A 25,106-nucleotide genomic window follows, 5' to 3' on the forward strand; every position below is an offset into this window, starting at 1 on the left:
ATACTGCAAGCTACAATCAATTAGCTTTATCCAAATTTTCTATTTTGTGCTTGGGGCCTTAAGGACCACACCCTTTTCCTTAGTCGCTGCAGTATGTTATTGAACAAATTAAGGGGATATGATCCTACAGTGCTTTAAGCAAAACTACAAGGTCACTTGGATGATTCTTTGGTGACAGAAGGTTGTGAAAGTGTTATCTAGATAGTTAACATTCCAGCAGAATTGCAGATTTTAAATGAGATTATGTCTCTCTGAAGCAAGTGATCCACCAAAGGCAGGAATGTGCGTCCCTTTAAGTCACCCCGCTTCTATTATTTGAGTCACTTCAAAATAAGTATGTAGGAATACAAACCCTCTCAAAATCTATCGGAAAGTAGCAGTGTTCCTTGATTGCATTGTTCTTGCAGCAAAATGTTCTTTACATTACTTACGATAACCTAAAAAATTCATAGATCTCATAAGAACACAGAACAGACAAGAAGCAAGCAGAAAGAGGGGACAGGGAACAACACAGACAAGAGTAATGACAGTTCTCACATTCTTCTTACCCACCTTCTGACCCCATTTTGGAACTTAAGTCTTTAAGGTCTGATTCCTTAATTATATTGGATGTTCTTCAGAGAGAAAGATCTCATACTATCGTGTTTAATCACGATCCCTACTAAAGCATGATCAATTATTATCATCTGGAATGAATCATTTTAAATAATTCTTTCTCTGAGCAAAAGGTCAAAACAACAAAAAATGAGCAAAAAGTTTTAAAAATATGCAATACAAACCATAGTGTTTTAATCTGTCCCGTTCATCACATCCCCCAGTTTACCTACATTGATTGTGTATTTTCTCTCAGAACAAAATTCAGTCATACTGTGGGTTTCCTTGTACGGTGCCAGCATCAATGCTGTATGCTTACAGAGGAAGCTCAAACTTAACCATTGATGAAAGGTGCTGAGATTTTATACCTTACAGACTAAGCCAGCTCTGCACCAAACAAGAGAACTGATTCAGGAAGACACCTCTGAAATGAAGAGGTGATCTCAACCCAACATAATGGATGCCCTATAAGAAATTCACGTCTGTGATTTAATCAGGCAAGCGTCTCGGAGGACTACCAAAGGTCAGGCAATATGCAAATATATTCAGAACACAGAAGAAAGCATCTAGATACTAATGGGAGGGTGTGTCTCTATGAGCAAATACTGGAATCAAAAAAACAAAATAATATGACTAAAGTCATAAGTAAAAATGTGCCAGGGGAACACAAGATACCGTTCCTTTAAATTCAGGAAAGATAGAGGCAAATGATGCTAATAGACTGTGGCACAGGGATTAATATGCGGTCTCTGAGGTCAAACTACATAGTCATGAATCATGGTTTCACCACTTAGTATGCACACAACTAAGGACAAGTTACTTAACCTCTGTAAACTACAATGTACCCTATTTTACAGGCAGGATAATAAGGGTTTCTAAAGCACAGAAGTGCTGCAGTGATTAAATGAGATAATCCTCAAGTAGCGTGCTGCATGCATATGCTAAGTACCCAATACTTGTTAGCTCTTTCTATTACTAATACTACAAAGTCTTTCTTTGCAATAGTGAAAAATATGTGCCCCTGGCTATGAGTTTCCTTATAGCCTATTGCAGGAAAGCAAATCTTTGAAAGTCTTGGCTCTCTCCAATGTCCTGGGGCAAATAGTAAAAAGCTCACGTTCATTAGCAATTTAAAATAGAAGAGCTAAATCAAGAGGATACCAACATTAAGTCCCATTTATCATCATAAATGTGTTATTAAAGCAGAATAAACAATTATTCATGTAAATATAGTCTACTAAAAATACGGAGAAATCTTTTATTTAAAAAGCCTTTATTTCTTGGAACTTGTGAAGGGCCTTCTAGCACTTAGTGATCAAAGAATTATTTCAGGATCTTTCCATCACTGAATTAAACTAGGATTAGGGTTAAGACAAAATTATAAAAATTCATTTTGGTAATCATTTTAGTCACCAAAGAGCACACAGCTTTCAAATTACATCTCTAGTTGGTTCAGGGAAATTTTAAAAATCCTGTGTGTTCTTATGTAATTTATGCACCATGTGAACATCTTTATTTTAATGCAAAATATCTAAGTTGCCCAATTCATAATGACATTAACGTTGTTTCACTCTGTAACTCAACATAATTGATTAAATAGTTGTTAAACACCATTACAAACCACAGCTAAGAACTCACTACCAATATATATAAGATAATAATATATTTCACCAGCAATATAAAATACTTGTCATGGTAATTAAGGAAGCTCATTTAGTTCTAGTGCTAGTTTATTTAAACATATAATTACACTGTATAACTAACAAGTACTCCCTTTAATCAAATATATAATTATTAAAATATTCCTGAGGGATATAATTGGCATATTATAAATATATTTCTATCATGACTACTTAAACCTTTGAAAAGGCCTTGGTTTAATTAGCATACAGTAACTCTCCTCTTGAAATGAAATTAAATCCTTAAGAGAAACAACTAATTTGAAGCATAATCTTATATTACCTAAATATAATTACCAAACCTCACCAAGTAAAAATAATAAAGAAAACCCTAGAGAGCTGATTTACCAAAAATACAATGATCACATGTCTCTAAGCATTAATTCTTAACCCAGATTTGCACAAGAGGACCACCTGGGGAGCTTTTACAAAAACCATTAGCCCAGGCCCCATGCACAGAGATTCTGTTTCAATTGGTTGGGAGTGGGGCCCAGACATCTGTGTTTTTTGTTATTTTTGAAAGTCCCCAGAACCACTGCACCAGAGACTGATTAAAATTTATTTTTTTCCCAGTCCGTAAATGTTTATAGCAGCTTTGTTCATAATCACTAAATATTTGAAACAACCCAGATGTCCTTCAACCGGTAAATGGATAAACAAACTGTGTATATATACAATGCAATACTACTCAAGCGACAATCTATTGATTCATGTAACAACATGGATGAATCTTAAATGCATTTTGCTAAATAAAAAAAGCTGGAATAAAACAAATAAAAAGGCTACACATTGGGGCAGTGTGAGGGAATTTCTAGGATGCAGGAACTGCCATGTAATTGTAGTGGAGGATATGTAACTCTGTGCATCTGTCAAAACCCATGCAACTGTATGCCACAAATAATGGATTTTACTGTATATAAATTTCTAAAAATCAATCAGGAAGTGGGGGGTGGAAAGCCAGGGAATGCAGACTGTGACAAATCCATCCAACTGCCTTACAAATGTATCATATAACTAGACAGAAGGAGAGGGGGAAAGAACTATCCTAAGTAATTTTGGAAAATAGTGTTTTGACTGGGTACTGTAAGGCTAAACATAGCCCACGGGAACAGCATTTTCTTGGTCTGAAAAAAAAAGTCATTACCCGGAAAAAGGTTTATACTTTTGCAATCTCTGTAATATTTACTTGGATTTCTTCTTTATCAACTGTGTGAATGCATTGAATAATAAACAATATAGGGTATTCTTAAATTATGAAAGGTTGTTTAAATGAAAGGCCTCTTGAAAGTGTGGAAGTGGACAGAGATTGCCGCTGGGTCCAGAGCATGGACATTAACAAAGCCAACGGCAAAACGAGTTGAAAATGTACCCAATGTCAAAGGCTGTTGCTTCAGCAGGTAGCAATCAACTTAGCTCATCAGGGGTTGATCTGTGTACTTTTTTTTTTAATTTACTTTTTTTTTTTTTAATTTAAATTCAATTTGCCAACCTATAGTATAACATCCAGTGCTCATCTCATTGTGTACTTTATTCTACTGTTTCAGGTCTTTTCATGTTCATAAAATTTGAGTCTGCAAAAATATTACTGATTCTTTAGTTTGTCAAAAATCTCAGAATAAATGAAAGCATTCTTGGAAACCTACGTGTAGTGTGCTTTTTATTTCTAAAACAGGATTTGAGATGATGAGAAATGAAAGACTTGCTAGAAAACCTCACAACTCCTCCTACATAGCTGGTAGTCCAATGCCATAATTCCAGGTGCATACAAACATCTGATTGGAAGGCTGGTTTGTTCTTGAACTGAATCCCCAGCTCGTCCACCTAAAATCTTTAGCAATGTCACATGACCTGAGGGACCGTGGGGAGAATTCCCGAGGCCTGCCCTGTGAGGTCCACAGTGATTCAGGGCAAACTTTGCATCTATTGTTGGGAATGCCGCAGGCCAGAGCATCCTGGGAAATTTACTATTGGCTATGATAATGAAGGCTTGGCCCTATTTCCTTGTACAGCCCAAGGAAATAGGAGTGTATCCGAGGAACCTAAAAAGATAGTCTACATAATGTTTTTTTTCTTTTCCATTCATTTTGTTTTGTATGCATAGAAATCCATCCATTTAGGAGAGGATTTTTGTGCCTTAATCATCACTGCCATCGAGAGCAGTGTTAGAGGGACACCTGGGTGGTTCAGACAGTTAAGTATCTGCTTTTGGCTCAGGTCATGGTCCCAGGATCCTGGGATTGAGCCTCAGGTTGGGCTTTCTCCCTCTCTCTCTGCCCCCTGTCCCCGGCTTGTGCTCTCGACTTTGCTCATGCTATCTCAAATAAAGAAAAATTAAATTTTTAAAAAACATTTTTATAGAAAGAGCAATGACAGATTTTCCATATCATAACCAGAGTAACCCTGCTAACACCCAAACATAGGCATCTTCACCTTCTCCCTCTAGTAGCTTGCCCTTGCTGTTGTTATTGTTGTTACATCCCCTTTTATCCTGCCCTCTTTAGACACAAGTCATGCTTCCCTGGCCTCAGGACCTTGGTGCAACCTGGGTTTTTTTTTTTGTTTATAGGTTCTACCACCGCAGAGTCATTAGTAAACTCCTAAATCTTCCCTACGATCTCAAGGCACTATTGGCTTCCAGGGAACCTGACCTCCCAATGAGGTGAATTATCTGCCTGTTAGAGGTGCTCTGTGCCAGGTTCCTCTCATAACCCCTTGCCCTATTTATTCCCTTGCTATGCTATTCCTAGAACATGCAGGCAAACTTCCATCCCATTGTCTTTGAACCAGCTATCCTCTCTGCCTGGAATACTTGTCCCCCACCCGCTGTGATTAAGTTTACCACCTCTTTCAAATCTGCTTAAATGTAACCTCCTCAATGAGGCCTCCTCTGACCACTCAAGTTAAAATTACATGGGATTTCCCTCTCCCTGCTTCTGATTCTCCTACTCTGGTATTTTACCCCATAACACTCATTACCTTTGAGCACATAATGTACTTTATTCTTTATAATTTGTATTGTTTACTGTATTATATTTATTATTCTATTTCATAATTTTGAGCCCCCTAGAATGTGATCTTTATGATGCAATATTTTGTTGTTGTCGGTCTGTTTGGTGGCTGATGAATCTCAAAGCCTAGAGACAAGAATAATCTCTGGAATGAACTGCTTAAGGACCATGTGTGCAAAACATTTATAAAGGAGAAAGGGAGGATACTCAGACATCGAGGACCTGAGCACCATCTGTTAATTAGACTGTGTGAGCAGAAATATCTCTCAAAGAAAACAGTTCTGTGTAAATTTAAGGTAACAGATTAGAAAGCATTGGCAATTCAGCAAAGAGGAAGAAGTAAATCCAGCAGCTACATCTACAGTCACAAGCCCATAACCATTGCTCGGCACCTCACACACAATATCACAATGAATCCCTAGGAAACACATGCAGGATGCGATTCTTAGGCCCATTTTACAGAGGAGAAATCCAAGGCTAGACTGGAGGCTGTCGCAGGGCATTGGCCCTACCTGTCTCAATCCTCTTCACTATCTCATTCCCAGCAACCAGCAAAATGCTGGTAGGGATTCAGTGCAGAAAACATATTTACCGAATATATATATATATATATATATATATATATATATATATATATATACACACACACACTCAGAGGGGTTAATAAACTCACCCAACTCCACCCATCTGATAACTAGCAAAGACAGAATTTGAATGCAGATCTTTTTACTTGGAAGACAACATTCTTGCCAACACACCACATCCCTTCTGACTAAAGGGAGAGCAGAGCATGCACTGCCCCAAAAATGCAGCCATCCCACCAACTCTATACCACAGCGACTCTTCAGGGTTTCTCAGTATCACAGAAGGAAATATAAAAGTCGATAGTCCTGATTAGTATCACCCACATGGTTTGGCAACAATCATGCTCCATTTGATCTGTTTAGTATTGAAGGGTGCAAGTTACGTTGTAGAGAGAATGCCATCGAAACAGATAAGCCAGAAAGTTTTAGCACCAAATCTTTAGTCTTCATGTAATTAGAAAGTCATTTTCATAGAAATACTGTATTACTCAAACCTGACAGTATGAGTGCAAGTCCTCTATTTCCACCCAGCTGCTCTCTCGGGCAGTGCCCTTATGAGCACTGGCCTTTGAAATGCTAATTCACTGGCTGAACAACTGTTCAATTGCTCTTTAGCCTTAAACATTCTGAGGCTTCACATTGGGTAGCCGGAGCAGCCCCTGAGAGAAAAAGGAGCTCCAGCATCCAAGCAGCCTTGACTCTGGAGGATGTGGGACTACAGCAGAAGCAGGGGACAGAGCCTCTCTGCTATGAGGGGCCGCCTCAGGTCCTTAAACCCGGCATTGTTAGAATGTACAAAACTGGAAAGGAAAGGAATTAAATGAATAATTCATCATCCCAAATTCACATTCACTGGAAGTATCTATATAATGGCAGGTAAAGGACTTTAAATGTGTCCTTCTGCTTTATATTTTAGTGTGAGATACCAGGTAATGGAATCCATTCTCTAATTCACTTTCCACAAACAGAATCAGCCCAAATGTTTGCTGCTGGTGCTTTGTGAAATTCTCTGCTATTGTTAAACCACAGAAAGGTCTGGAAACTGCTGGTACTGGGAAATTTTATTCATTTCAATTCTATAAATTTCTACTGAGACCCTACACAGAGAGTAAAAAAACCTGTGGTTCCGGACCAGATCCATCCCAAATATGTTTTTCCTTCGGCCTCACTATTATTGTTGCTTAACAATTTTTTAATTCAAGCCAATATGCAAAAATTAGGGATATTTCACACATGAGTCTGGATTTCAAGCTTCTCTAAGAAAATCAGAAAACCCTGGGGATGGCTTCCCAAATCACAAGAATAGGCTGGGTGCTTGCTTCCCTGTGAGATCCAGCACAAACTTCCCAAAGAGTTGGACTGGCCTGCTTCAATAATGAATTTTATGTGACTAGTCACCGTGCACCCTGAATTTGCTGCCCCTGGCTCTATGCGTGGCCTAGTATTGGGGCAGAGGCAAGGAGGCAGTATCTAAATGAGGAAATACACTTACCCTATGTATGGGAAATGGGGATTTTAGACAGCTACTAAAAGGAATATATGGCAACTATGATAACTGTCAGGAGAGACAGAGAAACCATAATAAAGCGCATTAGGTGTATTGGCAGAAGAAGGAAGGAGTGGAAGAGAAATACATAAAATAGTGTGCATGACTCTGGCGCTTCTCTCTAGCTGTTCCCTCTGTGACTTATCCAGTACTTTCCAAGTTCAAACCATCACAAAATCCTGCAAGTTTTTAATCGTCTTGAATAAATTGTGTATCTGGCACCTCCCTATCCTATAGCTGCAACCACAGTTCAGATCACATACTTGTGAACCTGATTGTGTTTGATTTTTCAGCAATATCTTAACTGGCCTCTCACCCTCAAGCCCATCCCCAACTGTCAATGATCTACTAAGATGCAAACTGGTCCACATCAACTTCTCAGGTTAAAAAATTTCTCTGGCTTCCCTTATTGGTTGGTAATGCTGGACTTTGCTTGAGAATGAACTGAGGGATATTTAACTGATTTCCTACCCTTGGTCCTTACTTTCATATATTTTTATTTAATCGGTCAGCGTGTGCCCTAGATTGCTATAGTTTCAGCCCCAAGTGATTGCCAAGAGTTATCAGGTTGAGAGCTACTGCTCTACCAGGCAAGGTGCAAGCTCCTGAACCCTATCTTAATGCTTCCCGGCATGTTTTCTGTCTCCACCATACCCATTAATACCGCCTTCAAATTCCTGCAGCGACCCGCTGGTGGCAACAGCATGGGCACACATCCACCAGTGCACGCACTGCCCTGCTGTGTCATTATCTCATTACCTCCCCCGCAATCCTCAGGGCACTGACTTAGCTCTGTCCTCTTGTTTTCTCCAGGTGTTGGGACACAGTAGGCGCCAAATAAGGGTGGAGGAAGACAGCAGCCAAGATGGCACTGGAAGAGTAGGTAAGATCTGGAATGGCTCAGATGTGCAGTCGGAGAGGAAGAGGGGAGAACAGTAGCAAAACTAGGCAGATCCAAAGCGCTTCTTGAGTTAAACAGAATGCTGGTGATCACGAGCAACCGTGAAAGCTTTTCTTAGGCTACAGACAGGAGTCTAGTGGTCTGAGTAAATGCCCCAAAGGGAAGGAAGCCAATCTATTCCCTGCCCAATAGTGGCATCAGATCAATTTATTACACTGCAAACTCTCCAGGGAAAATAGATCCCAGAATACAGGCAATTGTTTTATTATAATTATCATAATACCCTTCCTGTTTCCATCTCTCACTCCAAACCAGAACAATTAAAATGCAAAAAGAATTATGTGTTTTGCAATTGCTAAATGATCTTTTTATATCCCTCTGCTGATGTAGTTCTGATTATTTCAGAAACAGCAGTTCTCCACAATGGTTTCTGCCGCTTACTTCAAATGATTCACGCAGTGGGGCTCTCTTTCTTTCCCGTGAGATTTCACTCCATCGTCGAACAGACTTAATCATTAGTCAGCTTCCTTCATATTCAGCCAAGATTTTTGTTTAATATAATTAGTCCTACTTCTGCATACAACTCTATACAGCCTCTGTCCTTAGAAGAATAGAGTTATGCTTTCATACATTTTAGGAAACGTGTGCCTTCTCCTAATTGCCAGCACCAACTGGCAACAGTTGGTTCCTCATAGTCTCCCCTGCGAGTCAGGAATTCCAGTTGCAATCAATTGCAAACTGTCCCCTCACCGCACCCCATGAGGGCTTTGCAATGTGCTGACATACTGCATCGTAAGTGTTAGTTCTGAACATTGCTGCTGGATCAATGGTACTTTCTTGTTAGTTTTATTTTGCTTTTGATTTATAAGCACTGAGATGGTACACGGGACATCTCTACCAGAAGCACCTATGATGTGACCAAATTCACCATGACGTTTCTGTTTTTGCTTGTCTCTATGAAACCAATATCAGGCTTCAATACGCATGATTACAAACCTGTTTCTTTACAGAGCCGTTACAACATTCCCATCAAATGGAACGCTTTCCAGAACTTTTTTCTCTCTATTTAAGGCGTTCATAGCTCCAAATGTCAGGCTCACAGTGCAATGAGAACTATCCCACAGCTGATAAATTATTCATTTTTCAGGAGTTTGCAATTTGAAGTGACACTAGCAGCCGAGTACCTGAAGCACCCCCAAAAGACATAAAGTGCAGTAACATGCAAAGCTTTTGCCGCATAAATTCTAAAGGTTAAGCACTATTAAACATCTCTGTTTATCAAGAGATATGCTCCTTGAACTTATTTCTTCTAATTAATCTGCTCCCAATAAACATTACTAACAAAGCAAAGTGCTAAAAGAGGCTAATCAAACACATCTCCTTTCTTTCCCCAATCTCACCAGGTTAAAACAAGGTCCTCCACTGTGGCCTAGTCTCCCTTTTCCCACTGTCTGGTGAGAACGTCAATGTAAGGTCAAAAGCAGGGTTGTCAAGCCATGAATTCAGACCAAATCTGACTCACAGCTCGGGTTTTTAAGTAAACTTTTACTAAAGCACCCCACTCGCATTTATATATTGCCTGTGGTGGTTTTCTTCCTGTAACGGCAGAGTTGAATATTGTAACAGACTATATAGCCCCCAAAGATACAGAAAACACATGCCAACCTCCGGTCAGAAAGCATGCAAAATGTGCTGGGGCGCCTGTGGGGCTCAGTAGGCTGAGTGTCCAACTCTTGATTTCAGCTCAGGTCATGATCTCAGGGTCGTGGGATCCAGCCCTACATTGGGCTCTATGCTCAACAGAGGGTCTGCTTGAGACTCTCTCTCTCTCTCTCTCTCTCTCAACGCCCCCCTGTCTCTCTCACTCTCCCTCCCCCTCCCTCATCGCCCCTCCTCCACTCACATGTGTTTTCTCTCTAAATCTTAAAAAAAAAAAAAAAAACATGCAAAACGTATAAGGGTTTCAGAGTTGTAGCACTAGGTAGGGTTTCAACTGATGTACACCGACGTGTTCATCTACCTATAAAACACCACCTTTAGGTGCTTGTTACCCAGAACCTCAGTCGAGCAATAAAGCAACCACAGGTCCAAGGTTGCTCCCCAAGCTGACCGGTGCTTCATTTTGACGACAATAATCACCACGTATTTCAGTCATTTATTGGAGTGTTTTAAACTACCTCAAAACTTGCTTTAACGCAAAGATTTCTTTGCACAAGGTTCTGCCAATGCAGCCTTCAGCTGTGTGGGCCTCCTCCTCCTCTCACCTGACATCATTCACGTGGTTTGCAGTCACCAGGAGAAGGCTGGACTCTGGTTGGAGAGAGAAGATGGCTTCGCTCACGTAGCTGGCTCTTCACCTGGGAGGGCTACAATGTGGGCATAGTCTAGGCATTTCTCTCTCTGGGTGGGGTCACAACTGCAGGGTAACTGGGGATCATTCGATAATGACTCAAGGTGCCACAGAGAGGAAGTAGAAGCACCCAGAACCTGAGGGTTAGATCCAGTACTGGAGTTGCATCGATTTTGCAACATTCTATTGGTTAAAGCACATCAAAGTACCAACTCACATTCCAGGGGTGAGGAATCTGACTACACCTTGAAAGGAGCTGTGAAATTCCTTGGCCCTGATTCCCAGTCTATCACACTCTAGGAGGATGATGACATCATGATTACAGTGATAAAATCTTGAAAGCAGACCTTACCACTGACAATTTAGAATCAAATGGACAGATAAGAATAGCAAGGAAGTCTAAGGAAAAATAAAAATCATTTTATAATAAAACACTGGCTGCACAGAATGCAACATTTTCCAAACTGATAGTATTTTCTCCTTTGTTAAATTGAAATGGCACAGGAGCTTTTCTAAAAGCCATTTGATGCTTCTCCAATTCTCATGTAGTGCATAAACTGTGGATATGATCTAATCTTTCCTCCATGACTGTGAATCCTCACTCGGATGATCAGCAGGGTTTCTGGACACCCACAGCAGAGCTGGGCTCCGGGGCCTGCTGTTCTGGTGGCATCACTTGGGCCCTCTGCACATGGCTCAGACTGCCATGCATTTGGAATTCTTGAACTTGCCCTCTTTGAACTGACCTGCCTCCTTGCCCAGACAAGGAGTCAAGAGAGCAGAGTTCTAGGCCCTTCACCATCACCTATTCACTTTTTTGCTCCAGGTAGGTCACCTGTTCTGACCTTTGGTTTATTTTCTCTGAGAAGTGTTTATAATAAAAGGTATACTGATTGCCTACTCCTAGAGTGTTCAAGAACAAATTAGACTAAAGATAAAAAGTGTTTATTTTTTAAGATTTTTTTTAAAAAGATTTAATTATTTATTTGAGAGAAAGAGAGAGAACGAGAGACCGCACAAGCACAGGACAGAGGGAGAAGCAGGCCCCCCACTGAGCAGGGAGCCTGATGCAGGACTCGATCCTAGGACCCTGGGATAATGACCTGAGTGGAAGGCAGATGCTTCAGAGAGTGAGCTCACCCAGGCACTCCAAAAGTGTTTAAGTAATTATGCAGGGGAAAGGTATTATCACAATCATTGCTAGAAGATAAAACTCCTTTTTATTGCTAAAATAAAAATAACAGAACAGAAATAAATTCATACAGTATAAAATGCATAGTTAATACAACAACACTGGCTGACATTTATTGAGTGCCTCCTATGTTTAAAGGCATAGTTGTAATCACCTTACATTGCTTAGTATTTATTCCTCACAGCAACCGTACCGTTACCATCTGATGTTCTAGACCACAAAACTGAGACATGAAGAGATCAGACAATCTGACTTTGGTTATTAACAGATACAAAACAGAACTGTATCTTTCCTAGTTGGCATAGCTGAGTTCGAGAACATGTGAAAGGTCTGTCATACGTCTGACAAAATTTCCTCTTTCCAAACCCCACAGAAGTTAGAAGAGGAGTATTTACCTCTCTTAACCTGTGCCCCACATTCTGTTCCAGAGCTGATGTGCTTGCTACTAGTGGTTCTAGACCACAGGTGATTTTGCCTCCCAGGACACATTGAGCAACATCCAAAGACATTTTGGTTGTCACATCTGAAGCCTGGGGTGCTAAGGTTAGAAGCCAGGGATGTGGCTACACATCCTACAATACTCAGGGCAGTCCCCAACAGTAAAGGATTACTTAGCCCTAAATTTCAATAGTGCCAGCAGCAAACTGATGGCAGAAACACTGAGCGGGGAGACTTCACTTAGAGTCCAGCACACAGGTAACATACAAATCTATGATGTGGGTGTTTTTATCTATTTGTGTGTTTTGTTTGTTGCTGCTTTAAAGTATCTGAGCTTAATCCCTTGACTTGAAAGTCATCACAAGTAGTGAAAAGCCTAGATAGCTGATTTCTGCAGACGTCAGGCATCACAGTATCTACAACAGGATGAAAACAAACCTTTCCTGAATATCCGCCTGTAGCAGGTAATGTACTTTAGCATTCCCAGAGGGTCGGGAGAATTAAGAAAACTGCTCCAGGCAAGCAGAAGGGCTAGAATTTAAGGCGAATCTCGTTGTTTACAACATGTACTATATTTTACAGTAAATACACTGAAGTTATGGTTTAATAATCCTTATTATATTTATTACCTTATATCCCTGCTGTACTTAAAACTAAGTTGAAATATGTTAAATCACATGAGCAATAAAGATCTTTTTCTTTTCTTTTTTCCCCCAATGGAAGAGGTTAACCAGGAAAACTTTTATTTAAATGCTTTCATCTGTAGAGGAAATACAAGCTAAGAATCACTTAGGAGTTGATTGCTATCACCCTGACTAAATGGAAGCATGCAGAGAAAAGACCTATTAAAGTTCCCTTCTTCCCTGCAAGTCAATGTTGACGATCACCCTCCAATTACAGATCTGCTTTTCATACGTGCCCTCCTTAGTCCTCTCCAGCTATGGATATCGATGAAGGGACATGCAGACTTAATTACATGCTTCCCAATGTAAAACTACCATCTGCTTTAAAAGAAAAGCAAAACTGGCCGGGGATAAAGAGCCAAAAGCAGACATTTGTGCTTTTGTTAGCTGAAAGCTTTAGTGTTCAAAATCTATACTGGCTGGTACAAAGGAAATTTTAGTTACGCCATTTAGACAAGGATTATAACTTGACCAAGAAATTGTACCAGCCCTGCAATGCATTATTTGCAAAAAATATATTTATTTTGTTCTGGTAAGGGATCATAGTACCCAGCTCAGGTCTCACATGTAGATATTCCAAGAATATATTTATTTCCCTACCTCTCTGCCTAGCAATCCAAGCTCCTTACAAGGCTCACAGGCCTACAGAGTCTAGCTCTCCTGCCTCTCCTACCTATCTCTTCCCATTCTATGTTTAGTCTTCTGGACCTTATTTTGTCCTTTGAAAAACACTGGCTCATCTGCAAATCACTGCTCTTTTTGTCTGGATGCCCTGAATGCCACTTTTTCCTGGCTGATCCCTTCCTATCACTCAGCTCAGCAACACCTTCCTTGATAGGAAAGGGCACACCCTGCCTGCTCCCTCACCCCCACTTACTGTCATGCACATCACCTTGCTTTATTATCTTTGAAGCATCCAAAGTCATACTGTTCATTCATTTTTGTCCATAACCTTGTCTTCCTGCCCCCACCCCATAGTGGGCATTTACTCAATGAGGTATTCTAGATGAAGTGTTGTGATTGAAATCTACTTTGAAGGATAAGGGATATAGATATTTAGAGGAGTTTTCTTTGTAACAACCTGAAGCCACGATAGCTTAGCTATAAATGACTTTTTTGGGGATAAATAACAATCCCTTTATAAGGAATGAGGGGAAAATAAATAAAATTGACAATAAGCAACCACGAAAGAAAAGTGCTGGGCTGTATTTAATTTAATAGGTTTGTCATACATTCTGTACTTTTAGCTCAAAGGTGAAATCTTGTGTGTTTTTTAGAATGAGGATATAAGTACTTAGTATATTTTAATGTCACATTTAATAACTGCACTATAAAATGATTGTCATAACACTATGCTGTGATTTTGCAAAACCCATCACAAAATACAGACTGAATTTAAAACTTCTGCCACAGAACAAAACTAACGAAATATTTTTGTAGTAAGTTATTGAACCTCATTCACAATTTTAAACTGAATCTGGTTCTACTGTTTTTTTTTTTTTTCACAGATATTAACATAAAGATAAGTTTAAATAAAATTACCTGAAATACAATCAAAAAGGGAAATTATAAAGTGAGCAGTGATATATTTTTGGGAAACATACATCACGCCATATTAAAAATAAGGATTACGGGATCCCTGGGTGGCGCAGCGGTTTGGCGCCTGCCTTTGGCCCAGGGCATGATCCTGGAGACCCGGGATCGAATCCCACGTCGGGCTCCCGGTACATGGAGCCTGCTTCTCCCTCTGCCTGTGTCTCTGCCTCTCTCTCTCTCTCTCTCTCTGTGACTATCATAAATAAATAAAAATTTAAATAAATAAATAAATAAATAAATGAATAAAAATAAGGATTACTTATCCATTACTAGCCTAGTTTTCTCTTTCACTACAAATTATAATCATCTGTTCATGGTTCAAGTTCTAGAGAAAGATATCTTCACAATTGTCAACTAAAATACTTTTTCAGTGCCAAGGCTGTCCTGCCTCCCTAACCTCCATCACGCTGTCCCTGGTACCCCATCATTTCCATAGCTTCTTAAGCAGCCTCCCAACAGATCTCAGAGCCATTCTCGGTGGCCTAGCTCCAAGCATCTCGCCACCCAGCAGCCACAGGGATGTTTTTTAAATGCAAATCTCTTCCTGTCACTCCCCCAGCTGTTCTTAGAATAAAAACCAAGATCTTGAACAAGTTCTATGAGGCCTTGCATTAGACAGTCTCTGCCTATTGTCCAGCCTTATTTGAATTCTCTCTCCTCACCGTCTGGGATCCAGGCACATCCATCCTTTCAGTGCCAGAATACACTAGGTTATCCCCGTCTCGGGGCTCACGAGCACGTTCTTTCTTGGACCATAATAGCTCTTTCAGATATTGTTTACTTAGCTTCTATTCACCTATCAGATACAAACTCAAAAATCATTTCCTCAGAGCTATGCATGTGCTCAAATTTAACAGAACTATATATCTTTAAAAAATAAGCCAATATAAAACAAGCCAACTCTGTACTTTAGTTAATAGTATCCTGCCAGTGTTGATTTCCTGATATAACTGTCATTATATAACATATTACTTTGGGAACAACTGGGTGAAGGATACATGGGAAATTCCTGTACAATTTATCAGCTTCTTTTAAGTCTAAAATTATTTCAAAATTTAAAAACAATGTCACTCCTTCAGGAAAGATTTCCATTACTCTTCTGAACAGACAAGGCACTAAGCTCCCTATTTTCTTCCCTCATAACATTTAACACATTCATAAAGTGTAAACTTTTGAGATTAATGTTGAATATTTGTCTATCCCTCTAGAGTATAAGCCCGTTGGGGCAGGGATCATTATCTCACTATTGTATCTCCAGTAGTTAAGTCAATACTTGGCACAAGAAATGTGTCCAATAAACATTTATTAAAAAGGCTATTAAATACATGAATGAGCCAATGAGTCAATGTCCTTTGGAAGCATTAATATATATAAAGATACATATTTACATATTTAAAAGATACTGCTCACATTATGAAGTTAATGGGATAATAAATGTCAACAGAGATCTAAACATAGATGCTTCTAACTTGGAAATGATGCACGCTAATGAGGAAAAAGTATAATAGCAACCAACATTTAGTGAATATTTAATCCTATGATTCAAGATGCTTTGCATGCAGTTCTTTACTTAATCCTTACGATAACCACATCAAGTGTGCTGTTCTCAAGCTTCATTTTACAGACAAGGGGCACACAGATATTTGTAGCCTGCTCATGGTCAGAATAATTATGTAGCAGAGGCAGGACCTGAACATGTACCTCAGCTCCTCAGACCATGGTCTTATACTATTTCTCACCTGGACATAAATTCTGAAAATATTGCTCTAGAAAATTCTAAAAAGTGAGCTATGAATTCTGAAGGTAGATCACAAACTGATATGAAACCAAATTCTTTAAATTTTTATATCTCCCCCATTTTGTACAAAGCCCTCTGTGCACATGCATACACATAAGACTTTGGTGAATAAATAAACAAAGCTAAAGCGAACTGAGGAAAAGAGAAAAGACAAAACTATAGGTCAGAGAAATGGTTTCCATCCAATCACCAGTGCTTTTGTCTTTGATTCTTAATTTCACAATGGACGCTGGTCGGGGCTTTTCTAAGATTAAGTGAAGCAAAGCAAAATGGGCAGCAGAGTGAGTGGGGCTCCCAAAAAAATCAAGGATATTTGAAATAATAAATGAGGAAAATTAAAGAAATTAAGAGACTAGAAAAGGAAAAAAAAAGAGGAAATCATAGAATGGATTAATCAACTACCACCAGGCTATTCGCAATAACAAGAAGTAATTCACCAATATTTCAGATACTGTTGCATCCTTTGAGCTACGGGCCTCATCACAGACAGAGATCAGAGTTAAGAAACATGTCATACCTAGGATTATTTTTAAAAATCAAGTCCCTCTATAATCAATAAAATGCTTTTATGTGTACACAGTGGTTGATTTTGTGACATATTCTGAACCTTACTAGGTAGGTGCAGCTCTGCTGAGAGCAATTAATTCAGAAAGCCACAGATACTCCACAATGGGGCTTAAGGATCAGTAGTAAAATAGCTGGAATATTTTCCTTGTTGCAGGCAGCTGGATGTTGCTACTTCAGCTACTTTAAGTTGAGAAGTGGGGGAGGAGGAGGGAAAGGCAAGGTTTTTATTTTGCCACACATCTGTAAATTTAGAGAAGAGAAATACAAGGAAGACACAGATGAGCTTGGTAAATGAACTAGATTTCTTCCTGCCCTCCTCAGGGAGCATGTCGATCAGAACCGGCCTGAAGAAACCAGCACACCTGCCTTTCAGGTTGCAAACACCCAAGGGAATCCAACCAAACTGCTGGGTTAAGCAGCAGTTTATTTTTCCTGTTTTAGGTAGTTTTGTTGAAATATAATCTACACAACATATAGATCACTGACTTTAAGTGTACAATCCAATGGCATTTCGTATGTTTTTACTCAATTAGTACCATCACTCCAATCTAATTTCAGAACATTTTCATCCCCCAAGCAATTTATCTTTTAAAGGGTCATTTAAGTGGTTTGTGATATATAAATGTGTGTGTATATATGTGTGTATATATTCATATATATATGAATATACGTGTGTGTGTGTGTGTGTGTATAGGCTCTGACAAGCTACTATTAAATTTTGAAACAGAACTCATGACACCTTGTATAAATGCAAAATACAAAATTTTTCAGTGCTATTTATGATGTCTGGGTTTTTTCTTAACCATTATCCCATACTGCCCAATGGGAAATATATAAGGTAAGAGTGGTTACCATACAGCATAGGTGTCAGCCTATTCTCTAATGCCAAAGAAATAAAGGAATTTCACCAGGTATAATAATAGAATACCAAAAGGAAGAAAAACTAATTGCTTTCATGTAGGACAGGAATATAGTGAGTAGATAGGGACTACAGGAAGCTTCCTTATGATAGGGATGGAAAGTGAGGGAGCTTTCATCATCTGAGATGGAAAAATGCAAAAATCAGCAGAAAATGGATGAACTAAGCCATTCGAGGAATTAAACTATCAAAATTTGAGTTTCTAATGAAGATCCAATAAGCATTCAGGTCAAATTACCGTTGTCAAAGTGTAAACTCGAGTCTAGAATGTAACAGTAAGCAGTCAGTGATTTCATTAGAGTGAAACGAATTTGATGAAAGAAGGTGCTAAAAGCAGGTCTGTAGCCCACAACCAGGTAAAAACAAACAAACAAACAAAAAATGACTAGTAAAGAAAAACTAAAGCTACACATGAAATAAAACTACCAGAAATTCTTGTGAAAATTCACCCAAAAGAAAAATACCCCAGGAAGTCACTAATATAAATTTACTTTTAATGTGCATGCATGTTATCACAGAATTGACCTCAATCAGACCACTGCTTAAACCAGATTTTGACCTCAGTCGCACCACTGCCTAAACCAGAATGAACCCCAATCGGGCCACTGCCTAAACCAGAAAGCTGGTTGGCTTGACATGAAGAAGTACTACTGTTTGTGCTTGAACAGAAGTTATACTGAGACCACAGCTCTACCGTGTGTACACACATTCAAGAAACAACAAGCCAAATGATTTCACTCAAGAGACAGGGATGAAAAGAAATAAGATCCATGCATACATCTAGCCTTTTCAAATAATAATGGGGATCTGTGGGCCATTTTAAATTGGCACTGGCGAAGACTATAATTTTCTGCTAAAGGGATATTATCACAATTTTTCAACCTGGGTTTGAACCAAGGCTCATAAGAGCTCTCCTACTTAATGCAACATCACACCTAGCACTTTACTGTGACTTCCACATGGCAGATGATAATCCTGACTCCTTGGCTCTTTGGAGTTAATCATTTCAAAAGGCAGTGAGCAGAACACATTAAATCAGTGTGGTAAGCTAGAGTGGCTTCTTTGCATTCCCCACCCCCACACCGTCTTCTTTCTCAAATGGGAAGACAATTTTTAAAAAATTATTTCATAGTTCTCAAATGGCTCTGACAAATTACTATCAAATCTTGTAATAGAACTCCTGATACCTTGTATACATGCAAAACACAATTATGTAAAAGGAAGAATATGGCTAAATGTGCTAATCAAAACAGAGGGTAACAAACCAGTGACCCCTGTAGTGAAAGCTTCAGAAATACTATATTTATATGATGATGAAAAGTCTAATTCTTCTTCAATGCTACTTATGATGTCTGGGCTTTTTCAGTGTTTTATGAAAAGATAGTGGCACAATTTGATAGGTGATAATCTAGATCCTTTTTTACCAATTATTCTTTGAACATCCTTAAGTTACTAAAATCCTATCTCCAACTCTACCACGTGTTTTCATGTGCCATGAATATCCTCCAATAGATTGATAAGGGATGTTCTTTCTTATTTCAAAATACGGCACCTTAAGAAATATGGCCAATTTCTCCTCTTCCATCAGAAACTCTCAGGCTATACATCCTATTCAACAGTGCCAAAGGGATCTGCTGAAGGGAAAACATACTAAACCAAGGCTAAGTAGACAAAGGCAAAACTAAACAAATTAATCTGGCAAAGTCTGCCCCCTTCTGTAGTTGCAAAGGGAAGAACAAGACAGTATAGACTGTTTTTCAGGTTACATCTTGAGGTTGAAAGCTGATGTCATACAAATATATAGCCTGGTAAACATCTTAATTTAACTAAAAGTTGTTAATGTGGCCTTTGTTTTCCGTTTTTGTAAGGTTGCTTTAGAGGAAGTGTGGTGAAGGGGGCAGGTGGAGGGAGAAGGGAGGCATAGGCCAGAGGGGAGTAGGTGACGGTCATCTGTAGTGTAGACTGTTTTAAAACAATTTTAAGAGTACTTGACATCAGTCTGCCACATTCCGCCAGAGATTTAAACAAAAGTAGAACGACATTTCTACCTATCCAGAAGGATAACTTTGTGGATATATGATAATTATATCTAGTAACTTTAAGGAGATCTCTAAAACTGTGATCTGAAATTAAAGTGGATTCCCAGGGTGCTGATATGCTTTTGCCAAAAATCAACAATTGTAAAACAACATACTTTTTCATTCTAGCCAAAACAGAAAAATAAAACCATATGCCTGATTTCTTTAATAAACTAAATTTAGATTAAAACTTTAAAATAGATTTTGACACAAATGGCTTTAAAATAACAAAAGCATCTTTCATTTGAATCTTTTCCAGGTTAATTATTTGCTGGCATTGTCCTAGACATTCCTTGGCGTCACCTTAAACCCATACTCTCAAGTGCTAATTAGGAGACTATATACATTATTAACCAGAGAATGTGCTTAAAACATGCGTGTTCCATATGTATCCTGTTATTAACGTGATTCCTTTCAGTCCTGGAAAACTCTCTTTAAAAAACAGAGCCCCTTTTTAAAGAAAGAAATTGGCTGCTATGGAAGAAATTTTTGTCAAAATTCAATTAATAGGTAGGGGCCAACACGACACAGGATCCTTGTCTTCGAAACATCCTCAGCATGAGTCAAATTTAATCTCACTGAAACAGTCAGCAGAGGGAAAAGTTAATGACTGCAGATGTTCCACATTTTCATAGTACCAGGGGACTCCCAAAGAGAATGGCCAACTCACTCATGAGCTGTACCAGTCTGGAGAAACCAGACACGTCGGTGAGCCCACACCAGAGACACATGTTTTTTCCAGGACTATCTCTTCCAAAAGGCCACAGGCCAGATGGGAAAAGGAACATATGTAAACAAGGTAGACCTAATGACTTCCTAATTAGGAAGAAGATATGATCTTCTCATTAATTGGCAAGCTAATTGACCACAATCTCAGTTTCATAAATTGAGTCCAATAAACCAAACTTTGGTGTCTGCACTCCACAGAATTCTCGTCACACTTCTACACCCTTCACCCAGCCACAAAGTTGTCAGTTCTGCTTGATTTGTTTGAATACTGTACTCGACGACAGCTGTCGGAAACAGTACATTAGAACAGCTGCTATGACAGCTACAAGGGGCTTGGAAGTTTAATTGGGCTCAATGTGACACTGTGCATTTTTCTAAACAGAGAAATATCCACAAAACTAAATAAAAGTCTAATGGGTCTGAACAGTCTTTACTTATTGGCACCATCAACTAACTGGTTAACCGGTTTGAGTTGTTGTATCATTGGTCTCATGGTATCTTTGCCACGGGGCTGGTAAGACTATCAAAAAAGGGGAGGGGGCAAAACAGTAGGAGCAGTTAGATGCACGAGAAAAGGGGCATTAAGAGAGAGAGGAAATGGTAAGGAAGTCACGTCAATAATCCCTTTCAGAGGCTGGCGGGTAGCCAAGGAGGATCCCACAGTGTCTCGGGATTTGCTTCCAAAGGCAACGCATTCAGAGGCGCGGAGCCCGGGGTCAGCTGCAAACAAAGCCACCGGTCAGGGGCCCAGGCCCGCAGGGGAGGGAGGGCGGCTTACTCTCGGCCTGGGCGCGGAGGAGGAGCGCGACGAGCAGCAGCAGCGGCCGGCCTGCGGGCACCATCCTGCCGCGGCGCAGCAGCGCGCGCTGGCACCTTGCGGGCACCGCCTCGGGAGCTGCAGCGAGTCGGTCCGGTCTGAAACCCCAACTGGAACACTTTCAGAGCCTGGAAGGGCGGAGGAAGAGAAAAGGAGAGAAAACACAAAGACGCTTAGCTTAGATCTCTTCCTCTTTTCCCCCTGTTCCATCACAACCACCGCAAGAGACGCAATCCCTTGTAAAGACACCAGAAACCGTAACCGGGATGCTTTTGTAGAAGGGCAGTACCTTGGGGTTTTTTGGTTTTTTTTTTTCTTTAAAGGTTTTATTTATTTATTCATGAGAGACACAGAGAGAGGCAGAGACACAGGCAGAGGGAGAAGCAGGCTCCATCTATGCAGGGAGCCCACCCGATGCGGGACTCGATCCCGGGTCTCCAGGATCACGCCCTGGGCCAAAGGCCGATGCTCTGCCGCTGAGCCACCCAGGTGTCCCAGTGCCTTGGTTTGCAAAATGGGGCAGCCCTCGCACATCTTGTTCCAGTCGTCGGCCTATGCTAAAGCGAACCACCTTGAATTCCACGCTCCGCTCTTGCCACCTTTTGGGCAGTGCTGTGTGAGAAGGAAACTGTCACTTCTTATGAAACACTATGTGAATACATCAGTGGGAGAGAGCACAGCCGTGCTATGGGGAAGATTTAAGAGAAGCTCCACCGTGCTGGATAAAAGTCTATTATTGACAGAATAATAGAAGCTGCTTTCTTGGCACGAGGTGAAGTGACAGGGCTAATTCAACTTCTCCAGCTAAATAGGAGAGGTTAGAATTTTTTACACTAGCACATTTGGCTTCTTCCCTGAAGGCACATCAATGTTCAAGTCTAGTTTGGCTTCAATAAGTCAAAACAATAGTTAGCCCGAGCCTATTTGATTGAACAGGATTTTTATATGTCTCCTGGGCAGTAGCTTAGTTTTCTCAATCTTCTATGTAAAATCGATAAGCCACAAACTATTTTTAGAGAGCCTACTGCGTGCGTACAAATGCACTTACTATAAGGTGCCATGAAGTACAAAAATGAGTTAGACTCTATCCTCTATGACTTTTCAGTTTAGTAGGAAAAATGAAACAGATACATCAGATGACTAATATAAGTTCCTAAGTGATGAGTGCCAGGAAGGGAAGACCAAATAATGCCATAAAAGATAGGATCAGGAGTGGTATCATAGATAAAGCGGTATCTCAAAGGGAGCCTGGGAGTAGAGGCAGGATTTAACCAAGAGGGAAAAGCATTCCAGAAATTCCATACAAAGGCAGGGCAGTGGGAAAGGAACTTTGGAAAAGATGAGTCTCCAGGTTTGGCTGAAATAGGGCTTCCCAAATTTATGCATCAGAATCACCTAGAAAGCTTGTTAGAACAGATAGCTGAGGGTGGGGGGCAGGGAACAGATAGCTGGGCACCACTTCCCAGTTTGTGGTTCACTGGGGCTGTGAAGGGGTCCAAGAATTTACATGTGTAACAAGCTCCTGAGTGATGCTGATGCAGCTGGTGCAGGTACCACATTGAGACCATTGGGTTGCAGTGATGAATTCATTAGGAAACCAGAAGAAAATGAGGCAAAAGAAAATGGTTCAGGCTAAAAAAGAAAAAGAAGAAGAAGAAACGAAAACATCATAGTGAGCCCTGAATGCCGATCTAAGTCAGCACACCACGAATAAAGCTACTTAGTGTTTCAGAGCAAAAGAATAAGAAAATTGGCTTTGAGATGAACAGACACCTAAGTGCGGCACCATTAGGCCGGAGCAAGAGTCCCTGGTGAAAAGCAACTCAGACCACAGAGCAATGGTGGTCTGGATGGGAACTGAAAAGAAGGGAAGCGATGACTGATTTGCTTCAAGCACTAATTTGAAGTATGACTCTTCAAGTGATAAATATTTGCTCCTATAGGAACCTTCAGCAAATCTAGCACAGCATCTCATACAGAGTAGGCTCTGAATACAGAGAGCCCGAGTGCATCGGATGCTGTTGCTTCCTCTATTATTGTGAGAACCTGAGTGTGACAATCAGAATGAATTTTTGCCAAATGAAACAGTATACCTTTAAGTCTTGTATATTGGAATATTTGAAACACGTACAAAATCCTTGACAGGAAATACTAGAGATATCCAGAAATAACCTAATCCACTAAAATAACTCGTACTTGAAAAAGTATTGTAATGCTGATACTCTAGTCTGTATTTTTTGAAACTGAGCTTGAGCCTGAGAATAAAAATTTTTTTAAAGATCTTATCTTTTTCATTACTATGCATGTGTCGTTTGAATGCTGGAAAGATAAAACTACAAGAAAGGGTGGGGGATCATTGTAATTACCAATCCACTCGCTAGCCCTTTTTATTTTTAACAGGTTTGTGGGTGGCATGAAGCAGCAAGTTATACTTTGAAACACATCTACTTGAAACCAAAAGCTAGCCAGCTGCTCCAAATCTGCTATTGTTATCAATCTCATCTGGAAAATAACTTCTCAAGCAGTTCACAGCTCTCAAATGCTAAATTCTCAAAACTTCATAGGAAGCATGCTAAAGGAATCAGCTCTGCTCCCCTCCCCCTTCCACTGTTCCCATCCTCATGCCAGCATTTCAAATGACAGGAAAGTCTAGGAGACATCAGTCCTGTCGGACTCAATTTGTGTCTGTGCAAGCGTATCAGAGCCAACTGCTACATAATGACTCGATGCGATCACAGAGATGTAGATGTATGAAATGTTCTCACAGGGAAGAAGTGATTTGGCTCTTTCCTCTACCCGACTGCGATGGCCTAAGAAGACCAAATTCTTCCAAATGAACCTACAAATGTTACTCTGGACTTAAAACAATGATAGGGTCTGGGAATGAGTGCAGCTAAAGAACATATATATTTATACTCAAATGGCCTGTGTCCTTGGTGCCGGATGACAAGAGGAGCTGAGAGGTGTGAAGATAAGACCTATGCTAGATGTTCATTCCAGCTAATCTCCACTTCATATCTTGTTGATTACTTAGAAACATTGCCAGAGGGGAAATGCTGGCTTGCATATCAGTAACATGGAGTTTAAATTTTAGAACAAACACGGGAAATGGATTTTTAAGGAAACACTGACAGCGAAAATAATGAGGATGAGTGAGTATTACAGGCATGTCCATTAGCCTAGAGAAAGGGTTGCCAAGCACTTTGCAATGAAAAGAGCAGGAAAAGGGGTCCAGAGATATGCAAAGTACCATAGTTTACCTTACATCACTAATTATTATGTGCGCGTCCAATAGCCCCAAGCGGAGGCTAACTCAGATTTTTATACGCCTCGCCCTTTGTGTCTTTCCTTAACTGAGACATGCAGATAAAACTGCGAGAAAAACTAGCTAAGTTTAAAATAAAGTGAAAAAATTATTTAAAGCTCTCCGGTTTCTTATTGCTTACAGGACAAAGATCTTAAGGAACAATAATTTTGTTGATTTTCAATTAGCCGAATATTCACTTTTGTACTTCTGTACATGTGTGATTACAAAAGCTAACGGTACAGAGGGCCAGGGTGCAGAACATGATTTGAAATGGGATCACAACGAACGCACTTGCCTAAAAGCCTTCACAAATCACTGTG

General features: G+C 40.0%; 1 protein-coding gene across 37 annotated transcripts in view; it reads right to left on the minus strand.

Annotated features, from left to right (window-relative positions):
* Positions 1–25,106, minus strand: part of PTPRD (protein tyrosine phosphatase receptor type D) — a 2,176,041-nt gene that overhangs the window by 378,594 nt on the left and 1,772,341 nt on the right. For all 37 annotated transcript variants that reach the window (XM_072841294.1, XM_072841327.1, XM_072841326.1 and 34 more), the window contains one exon: positions 21,441–21,607. In XM_072841294.1, coding sequence (XP_072697395.1) covers positions 21,441–21,504 — 64 coding nt within the window. In that variant the 5' untranslated portion in view covers positions 21,505–21,607. The remainder of the gene's footprint in view (positions 1–21,440; positions 21,608–25,106) is intronic.

The sequence above is a fragment of the Canis lupus genome, chromosome 10 (genome assembly GCF_048164855.1).
Source record: "Canis lupus baileyi chromosome 10, mCanLup2.hap1, whole genome shotgun sequence".
In the NCBI taxonomy this organism is placed as follows: Eukaryota; Metazoa; Chordata; class Mammalia; order Carnivora; family Canidae; genus Canis; species Canis lupus.